The following is a 10687-nucleotide window of genomic DNA, read 5'->3' on the forward strand; positions in this document are numbered from 1 at the left end:
CTCATACGAAGTCAGATTTGGGCGTTCTTTTTATCGAACTTCTCGGTTTAACGAATACTACAACTTTCGTTTAGATTACTAAGGCTAAAAAGTAGTTTATCAAAAACTCACTTTTTACGACATTCAGCACCGTGCCGGTTTTGTCGCGAAACTTCGACAGGTCATAACTTCTTCGTTATAACTCGGATTTTGGTATTCTTTATATCCCCGAAATCCTTGTTTCGACCACTACAAATTTATGTAAAGATATCGGGCTTATCTCACACTTTAATTTTGACGCTTATTTTTAATCTTAATTAATTAAGCCCTAATAATTAAGCATAAAACACATAATATTCACATAATTTCTTTTCATTTCTTCAAAATGAGTTACAAAGGTTAACCTAGACTATCAAATCAATATAAATGCCTAGGATAGAAACACGATTGTTACAATTCTCTCCCCCTTAGGATGATTCCGTCCCCGGAATCACATATCACCAAACAACTGCGGGTAGCGACTCATCATGTCACTCTCCGTTTCCCAAGTGAGATTTGGTCCATTCGTATGTTTCTAGGGCACAAGCACTAAATTGACCATCTTGCGTCGTAACTTCATAGTTTTACGGTCAACGATTGCCTCAGGTTCTTCGGTCAACCTCTTGTTTTCATCCAACCTTAACTCAGAAATCGGAATTATGTCAGGCACATCTCCTGTGAACTTTCTCAAGTAACACACATGAAAGGTGTTATGAATACCTTCCAGTTCTTCCAGTAACTCTAGCTTGTAAGCTTGATTCCCGATCCTCTGAAGAACTTTAAATGGTCCAATAAACCTTGGACTCAACTTCCCTCGTTTCCCAAATCTTATAAGTCCCTTCCATGGCGAGAATTTAAGTAAAACCGAATCTCCAACATCGAAGGATATCGGTTGTCTTTTCTTGTCAGCATAACTCTTTTGTCGATCTTGAGCAGCTAACATCCTTTCCCTTATCACTTTTAACTTTTCAGCAGTCTCATGGACTATTTCAGGTCCCATAAACTGCTTTTCTCCAGCTTCCAGCCAACATGATCGCGTTCGACACTTCTCCCCATACAAAGCGTGATAAGGTGCCATCTTAATGCTTGAGTGGAAACTATTATTATAGGAGAATTCTACTAAAGGTAAGTGTTCATCCCAGTTACCTTGGAATTCTAGGGTACATGCTCTCAGCATATCCTCCAATGTTTGAATCGTTCGCTCGCTCTGACCATCGGTTTGCGGATGGTAAGATGTACTCAAACACAACTTGGTACCCAATTCCTCTTGTAGACTCCTCCAAAACCTTGAGGTAAAACGGCTGTCACGATCGGACACAATCGTTAACGGAACACCGTGAAGCCTCACAATTTCCTTCATGTAAGAATTCGCAAGTTTATCCATAGACCATTTCTCTTTGGCCGCTATGAAATGCGCACTCTTAGTGAAGCGATCAACGACCACCCAAATCATGTCGTGACCGTTCCTTGTTCTGGGCAGTTTATTCACAAAATCCATGGTGACGTCTTCCCATTTACCCATGGGTATGGGTAAAGGTTCTAAACTCCCATACGGTTTCTGATGTTGTGCCTTAACCCTAGCACAAGTTACACACTCGGCCACATACTTAGCAACATCGAGCTTCATCGTCGGCCACCAATAATAGGGTTTAGATCCCTATACATTTTCGTACTGCCGGGATGAATTGAGTACATGGTCTTGTGAGCTTCTTCCATCAGAAGATCTCTTATTCCGCCCATCTTAGGTACCCAAATTCTATCTTGAAATACCTTCAACCCTTGGTTGTTTGTACCGAACACTAACGTTTTTCCCAAACGTTCTTCCTTTCGATCATTTTTCTCTAAAGCTTCCTCTTGAGCTTTCTTTATACTTTCCACAATTGTCGAGACAACTTCAATTCTCAACGCTCTTGGCCTTTTCTTTTCAAGGTTTACCTTCCGACTGAGAGCATCGGCAACAACATTTGCTTTACCAGGGTGGTAAAGTATCTCACAGTTGTAGTCCTTGAGTAACTCTAGCCAGCGTCGTTGCCTCATGTTCAATTCCTTCTGATTAAAGAGATATTGGAGACTCTTATGATCAGTGAAAAGTTTACACTTGGTGCCATAAAGATAATGCCTCCATATCTTCAAGGCAAATACTACCGCTGCCAACTCCAAATCATGAGTGGGGTAGTTCTTTTCATGCTCCTTCAATTGCCTCGATGCATACGCGATCACTTTATCCCTTTGGGTCAGAACACAACCTAACCCAACTCCGGATGCATCGCTATAAACTGCAAAGTCATCAACTCCTTCGGGCAATGAAAGAATCGGTGCTTCACACAATCTCTTCTTCAACTTCTCAAAGGCTTCCTTATGCTTCTCATTCCAAGCATAAGTGGCTCCTTTGTGGGTCAAAGCTGTTAATGGAGTAGCAATCGAAGAAAAGCCTTGGATAAACCTTCGGTAATATCCAGCTAATCCTAAAAAGCTTCGAATCTCCGTAGGACTTTTTGGTTGTTCCCACTTCATTACAGCTTTAATCTTTGCTGGGTTGACCATTATCCCTTCTTGGTTAACCACATGACCTAAAAATTGGACTTCTTGAATCCAAAATTCACACTTGGAGAACTTTGCATACAGCTTCTCCTTTTTCAGGACTTCTAGCACTTCACGCAGATGCTGTTCATGCTCCTGCTTGCTTTTCGAATAAATCAAGATATCATCTATGAATACTATCACGGATTTATCTAAGAATGGTTTACAAACCCTATTAATCAAATCCATGAAAGCTACTGGGGCATTGGTTAGTCCGAATGACATAACCAAAAATTCATAGTGTCCATATCTCGTTCTAAAAGCAGTCTTTTCGATGTCCTGCTCTCTCACCTTTAGTTGATGGTATCCCGACCTAAGATCGATCTTCGAGAAATAGCTCGAACCCTGCAACTGGTCGAACAAGTCATCGATCCTTGGCAACGAGTACTTGTTCTTTATCGTCACTTTGTTCAGCTCTCTGTAATCGATGCACATTCTCATGCTTCCGTCTTTCTTCTTTACAAATAATATAGGGGCTCCCCAGGGTGATGAACTAGGTCGAATGAAACCTTTGTCCAATAACTCCTAAAGTTGTGTCATAAGTTCTTTCATTTCGGTTGGCACTAATCGATAAGGTGCTTTCGCTATCGGTGTCGTTCCTGGTAACAAGTCGATACGAAATTCTACTTGTCAATCAGGGGGCAATCCGGGAAGATCTTCGGGAAAGACTTCCGGATAATCACACACCACCGGAATATTCTGCACCTCCTTCTTTTCCATCTTGGCATCGATCACGAATGCTAGATATGATGTACATCCATTGGCCAAACACTTTCTGGCTTTCATTAGGGAAATGATTCCAGAGTTTACTCTGCGTTTGTCTCCGTACACCATAAACGACTCTTTCCCTGGCGGGTTTAGTTTTACTATCTTCTTTCTACATAGTATTTCTGCGTCGTTGGCGCTAAGCCAATCCATTCCTAACACTATGTCGAATCCATTTAACTCGATAGGCAATAATTCCTCTTGGAACTTATTCCCATCCAAGTCAATGAGGATGTTTTTCATACGATGGCTAACAGGTACAAACTTGGCACTAGCAATCTCGACTATTATAGCATTAACTAGCATATCTATAGGCAAAGCTAGCTTTCTACCAAATTCATGCGATATAAAGGAGTAATTGGCTCCAGAATCAAACAAAATTTGGGCAGGCAATTCGTTTACGAGAAAGGTACCTGAAGCAACATCGGCTTCTTCTTTCGCAGCTTCGAGGGTCATCTGAAAGGCTCTCGCCTTTGGCTTTGGTGGTAGATTGGGTTTTGCTGCGTCCTTCTTCTTCGGGCAGTCCCTCAAAATATGCCCTTCTTCATTGCACCCAAAACATACGTTCTTATTGAAGGTGCATTCATTGGCATAATGCCCTGGCTTTCCACATTTGTAACAAGTGACTTCCACGCTGCACTTCCCAACATGTTTCTTCCTACACTTGTCACACCACTTGGCTTCGCTTCCTCCTCCAAACTTTCTCGAACCAGTCTTCGAGAATTTGTTCTTTTTATTGGAACCTGAAGTTCCTTCAAACTTTCTCTTTTCGCCAACTTCAACCTTGTTGGCGGCTCTCCCTTTTATCATATCTTCAACAGACTTGGCAGCCCAGATAGTTGCCTCTAAAGTAAGTGCCTGACGTACTGGCACCGCATACTCCCATGGAAGTCCCTTTGCGTACCTGTCTATTTTTGCCAACTCATCTGGGACAATACGCAAAGCAAACTCCATTTTGTCTGTGAAGTTATTTGTATATTCGTCAACGGTCATACTCCCCTTCTGCAATGTTAGAAATTTGTTTTCTAACTCAAATACGTTTTGGGCCGAGCAGTACTTGCGCTTGAAGTGCACTAAGAACTCTGTCCAAGTTAATTGCAGTGGCTCATTAGGCCTTAGGGTTTTCCCCAAAGTGCTCCACCAACGAACAGCACTACCCCTGAACTGACGTACTGCAAACGTAGTTTGTAACTTGCCTTGGCAATCACAAGTCATGAAAGCCGACTCCATTTCCGAGATCCAGTCCATTACTCCGACAGGATCTTCTTTTCCATTGAAGGTCGATGGCTTGCAAGTCATAAAGTCCTTATACTTGCACCCATTTCTCTCCACTCTACCCTCGTGGTTATTCCTCCCAACCACAAGCGGTTCACCATGACCAACCGATCTGCTAGTGTTCCCTTCTTCAGATCGATCGTCATTTAGTTCACGTTGTTCAACAGGAACTGAAGGTTCATCCCTGTCGTTCAGCAACATTTGCCTCAATTCCTCCCTCTGTTTAGCCAACATGGCCTGAATCATAGTTCGTACTCCAGCCATGGTGATGGGTTCGGGTGCAGCTCCTACTATAGGCACCTGTTCCACCACTGGAGGTTGAGGTTGTTGGTTTCTGTTTGCATTTCCAGCTCCACTCCGAGTTCTTGTCATTACAATCTATATACCGAATAAGGCGAAATTTAGGTCTTTATCCTTGTTAGACATGTCAATTCCCTTATCACTCCGAAATGTTTACACGTTAGTTCTAATCTCGTATTCATACGCTTAGAATCCTACACACATAAGGTTTCCAGATCCGGTCGGCAACAGACCATAGATCCGAACAAATAATGGCACACATGGCAAACACATAACATTTAGCACATAAGGGCATTTTAGGCATCTTCCCTAAAATAAACTAGTGCTCGTGTCCAAAATATGGTAGACACTCATCTCACAATCATCACTTAGCATTCTAAGTTCAAGTCTAGAAATTCTACAATTTCTTAGTTCGCTTAAACTAATGCTCTGATACCAACTGTGACATCCCTATATTTCTCGGCCAGAAAAGACCGATTTAATTTATGCTTTTTAAAATAAAATCAGAGAAATCTTTTTATAAGATATTGCGGAATTGGTCCCCAAACAACATATTATAAAAGTTTATCAAAATCCTTCATTAAGAAGGTATATATTTTCCATATATATATATCAAAACCTCGGGATGTCATGTTCCGATACAGATCAAAAGCATAAACAAGACATTATAAGCCTTTCAACAATTATTTACAACTACTGGCCTATAATCCAGAAATCTCTCGTCATCCTCCGACTATGCTCGGGGTCCACTACCTGTAATCATAAAACTGAGTGGGTCAGGCTTGGGAGCCTGGTGAGCATATAGGGTTTTCAACCCACAGTAATAATATACTTATTAAGTTCACCAATCAACAATAACCCTGATTACCCATTCCCGTTGTCCTCACTTTACGTCCCTAAACACCTATCACAAGGGACCTAGCCTAAGGATTATCATCGGGATGGACACTACTGCTAAGGGGTTTCCTCAGCCATACATGTCCTTAAGGCAACCATGAGGGGGATGAAGTACGCCAACGAACATTTAATTCATCAACACTTACAAGTTGCGAACCTGCTAGTGTTCCACTGGACTATCTAGAAAGTCCGTGGTCGTCATCTATACTTCGCTAGATGACTACAACAACAACAACAACATCGACATCGACATCGACATCGACATCGAGGCCTCTCACCATTTTAACACACATCAACTATTTCATCTACCCATGTTCTACCCAACATATTTTGTAGATAAAAAGCTTATACAGTTTAAAACTTGTATAAAACATCAATTCAACAGTCACCTCGAATAAACAATTAGCATATTTACACATAACACGTATTTCAAGGTAAATACTTCATATCTATGTGTAAATTGAAAGTAACTACACACTCACGTATTTTGGTGAAAATCGGGCAGCAATTTGTTTCCTAAAACGATCGTTTCTAATAAAACCGGGAGTTTTATTGAGAAACCGGGCTCTGCAAAAGTCGGGCTTCGAAACCGAAAAGATAAATTTTCCGGGCTTCTCGGGCACTTCGTGGGGTATTCCGGGCTTTACAATTGATATCGGGGCTTTGCGGGATGTTAAGATGAAGAAAATATGGAGAGAGGGGCTAAAAATGGCTAAATTCCAAAAGTAACTGGAAACCCTCGCAGGTACCCTTCTATTTATAGGGTCCGAAGTTTGATCCAACGGCTGAGAAGTCTCCGGATCCGACGGCTAAGAGGCTTCGCAGAGGGGGTCTCGCACATGCCTCGCATGGCTCGCACCTGGCTCGCACATGCGAGGGCTCGCTGTCGGCTTCTAAGTGGACCGCGGCTTGCTGGCGCACCTGCGAGGCTCGGAGCTAGGCTATGCGAGGCTCGGACACACGTGGCAGCTCGGTGAAGCTTCGGTTGGGGAGCTGGCTGCCTCGGATTGGGCCTCCTCCTCGGTCGAATCAGAAGAGGGCACGTGGCTCGCATGACTCAGCAGCCTCGGTGACTCAGCAGCCTAATGACTCAGCAGCCAGGTGACTCAGCAGGACACGTGTCACTTTCTAAGCGAGGGCGACGTGGCAATTGTGACTATGCGAAATTTCTCGGTTTTCGTGCCAAAACTTCTAAAATCCATAACTTTCGCATACGAACTCCGTTTTTGAAGTTCTTTATATGCACACGTAGCTAAAATTACGGTCTACAACTTTCGTTTAGACTTCATCGGCTAATTTTGACTTTAAATTTTATATTATTATTTTTAACAGACCGGGACAGGAAATCCGTTAAAAATTCATAACTTCTTCATCCGACGTCCGTTTTCGTCAGACTTTTTACCGTTGTGCTCCTAATGACGAGACCTTCAATTCTCGTTTAGGTTGTGTCGGCTAAAAACTGCTCGATCTAAAATTCAAGTTTTTAGCTGTCTACAGCTACGCTGAAACTTCGAAAAATCATAACTTCCTCATACGAAGTTAGATTTGGGCGTTCTTTTTATCAAACTTCTCAGTTTAACGAATAATACGACTTTTGTTTAGATTACTAAGGCTAAAAAGTAGTTTATCAAAAACTCATTTTTTACGACATTCAGCACCGTGCCGGTTTTGTCGCGAAACTTCGACAGATCATAACTTCTTCGTTATAACTCGGATTTTGGTATTCTTTATATCCCCGAAATCCTTGTTTCGACCACTACAACTTTATGTAAAGATATCGGGCTTATCTCACACTTTAATTTTGACGCTTATTTTTAATCTTAATTAATTAAGCCCTAATAATTAAGCATAAAACACATAATATTCACATAATTCCTTTTCATTTCTTCAAAATGAGTTACAAAGGTTAACCTAGACTATCAAATCAATATAAATGTCTAGGCTAGAAACACGAGTGTTGCAGCAATTTAGTAAATTAGCTTTTTTGAAAAGTTAATATCTTTATAAAATATTAAAATTGATTTTCAAATTTGCTTTTTTGATTGCTTTTTGTCTCATGATTATGCTTACATCACTAACTTTAATGTTTTTGGAAGTTTAGTTTAATTATCTTGAAGATAAAATCATGAAGTATTCAAAAGCCATGGTTGCATCTCAGCTTTTTGAGGAACCTGTTGATCTATCGGTTGCTTCCCGAGTAATTCCTATCTCTATTTTGTTAGATTTATTCTTTTCTTCTTTTATCATCTTTGAAGAGCTTCAACAACATAAATTACATCTCTTGATTACCTATCAGAAAAGTACATTTGTTGTTGGCATGATTTGTTGTGAAGAAGAACTTCAAAGCAGGTAATATTTGTTGAATCTTTATGCTCTTTTCAGACATCTTTGCCTTTACTGTTGTCCTTTGTTACTTTTTTGCACAGTGTTGAGCATTCTGGAGGTCAACGTGTGTGCCTTGACTTATAGAAACTGGACCAGTTTTCCCTTTTCCCAAGTCAGGTAGATAGTTAAAAAAAAATGGAAACTGACCAAAAAAACATTTAACATAAACATAATTCGATAGGAGGCAGGTATTGAAGGACATAATCTAAGTGGGCACTATTTAATTGCAACAAAATTTGGTATTGTTGAGGTGGTGACGACTTCCTAGAAAGTCAACCTCCGGGATGAACTCGAAAACATCTGTAAAGCATGCAGATAAAGGTAGAGATAGATGTGTGCATTAAGTTTACCGCACAAGATTACAAGGTGTTGGTTTCAGATGACCGCATCACTTGGAATGTTAATATTTAATTACTAGAGACTAGAGAGTTAGAAGACTTTATGTCTTAAATTGATAAAATAAAATTGAATTTTGGATATATCTAGAGGTGTAAAGGTTGAGCTTTATCCAACTTGGAAGGCATGTTAGGCTGGGTTTTACCCATTATTTTCTTCTATAAAGTGCAAAAACAACTAATAATTCACATGATACAGAAGTATGGTAGTTATCAACACTTGGCTAAGTAGTATGATTAACTTTCTCAGTTGGTTTGTAATAATAATGGAAAGACACTCATAAGTTTTTTACTATTGTTGTTGGCTTTCAGTTTGTAATCAGGAAAAGTGAAGCAGGTTCCAATAGGTTTTCTCTTGCAATTGTAGGCCTTATTTGAGATCCTTGTAACATTTTTGGTCCATGTTCCAAGCAAAAATAACTACTTTCCGTCCCTGAGTATAGCAGATTTTTGGCGCCAAAAACCTCAAATAAGGACCAAAACCGCAAAAAAATAGGCTATACTCAAAGGACTAAAAATGTAATTTACTGTTGAATTAACTATTTACAATACTGACCCTGTAAGTATTTCCAGGTGGGTGAACTTGAATGCTCTTAAAAGACTCGTACAAGCAGATGCACTTAAGATGGAGATTATTCGAAATCCAAAGGTACTTCTTTTATAGCATCCTACTTTCATTTATTCCTATTAATGTCCTAATAAGAAAAAAAGAAATTATAATTTTTTTTTATAAAAGTATAGCATGTTTAAATAGAAAGATATGAAAGCAAACAAATAAATGAAAGTACATTGATATTTAAATAATGAGTATTGTTCGGTTTACAGGAAGTTGAAGGAATTAAAGTTCTTCAGCTAGAAACAGCAGCTGGTGCTGCAATCAAGGTATCATCATCATCTCCATATTCTTCTTTAATTTCCCTTTATTTTTTATATACAAATATTAAATGTTTTACTAATTTTAATTTAATTTCAATCAGTTTTTCGATAATGCGATTGGAATCATCGTTCCCCGATCTCGATTCCTTCCAGTGAAAGCAAGTTCATATCTGCTCCTTGTTCAAGTTTGATTATATATATATATATATATATATATATATATATATATATATATATATATATATATATATATATATATATATATATATAATTAATTAATTATTTATTATAGTCTGATCTTTACCCGGAAAAAGATGGGTATGTGGTCCGTAATCCAGCTAGGATAGATCCAGCAAACCCTTCAATTGAATTGGGTCCTGAGTTTAAGAAGGTTTCGTTACTTTACTTTCATTTATTATATTAACTAAAAATAAATTCCATAAACGAAATCAAAGTAGGAATATGTTATAATTGAAATAAAAGTAAAAAAAAATGTTTTATCAGGTTGGAGATTTCTTGAAGCGTTTCAAGTCCATCCCCAGTATTATCGAGCCGGATAGCTTGAAGGTTTCTGGTGACGTGTGGTTTGGATCTTCATTTGTTCTCAAGGGTAAAGTGGTCATTGTAGCAAAGTCCGGAGACAAGTTGGAAATCCCTGATAAAGCCGTAATTCAAAACAAGGTCGTTTCTAAATTACAACTATTTTGTATGTTTGTATGATTAAAAAAAATATTTATGAATTATGATTTGATTGTGGGATATGGTGGTTGCAGGAAGTCCATGGTGCTGGTGATATCTAAACAAGTTAGGTTTTGGTGGGAGTGGTTGGTTTACATTACTTGAGTTTTTGTTTTCCCTTTCGGTAATCATAATATTTTGTGTAATATGTGTTTTTATTGTCAGTAGAATAAATCAAGAATTTCGATTTTTATGACACATCACATTCACATGCGGCTTTTTCTTATATATATTAAAAAAAGAAAAAGAAAATATTTGTGCTTGGAATTTATTCATTTAACGACGTCTTTTTTGTCGTCATTTTAATTGTTGAATGGTGGTTTTGTTGTTTTTAGCCCATGGTTTTTGAGTGGATATTTTTCTAGTTCTAAAGTACAAAGTGAGATGAGGGGGTTAGGTTAGGTACTTAGGCTAAAGGGATTAGGCTAAAGGGAGTGGAGGTTTCAAGGGAGATGTTA

General features: G+C 39.0%; 1 protein-coding gene across 1 annotated transcript; it reads left to right on the plus strand.

Moving 5' to 3' along the window:
- Positions 1-7960: 7960 nt before the first annotated feature.
- Positions 7961-10318, plus strand: LOC145099041 (UTP--glucose-1-phosphate uridylyltransferase 2-like). Its single transcript, XM_079036627.1, has 7 exons — positions 7961-8184; positions 9189-9264; positions 9441-9497; positions 9593-9676; positions 9784-9882; positions 9996-10172; positions 10265-10318. Exons 1-7 carry the CDS (start codon positions 7961-7963, stop codon positions 10289-10291), a joined length of 744 nt encoding a protein of 247 aa, XP_078892753.1. The 3' UTR covers positions 10292-10318.
- Positions 10319-10687: the final 369 nt, after the last annotated feature.

Source organism: Lactuca serriola, chromosome 4 (assembly GCF_051521515.1).
Source record: "Lactuca serriola cultivar US96UC23 chromosome 4, Lser_US96UC23_V15, whole genome shotgun sequence".
In the NCBI taxonomy this organism is placed as follows: domain Eukaryota; kingdom Viridiplantae; phylum Streptophyta; class Magnoliopsida; order Asterales; family Asteraceae; genus Lactuca; species Lactuca serriola.

Excerpts from the sequence above, each read along its gene's own strand:
- LOC145099041 (XM_079036627.1), top strand. The coding sequence starts at position 7,961 with ATGAAGTATTCAAAAGCCATGGTTGCATCTCAGCTTTTTGAGGAACCT. Across the intron at positions 9,498-9,592 it reads CAGCTGGTGCTGCAATCAAG|TTTTTCGATAATGCGATTGG; the intron begins GTATCATCATCA and ends AATTTCAATCAG. Across the intron at positions 9,677-9,783 it reads CATATCTGCTCCTTGTTCAA|TCTGATCTTTACCCGGAAAA; the intron begins GTTTGATTATAT and ends TATTTATTATAG.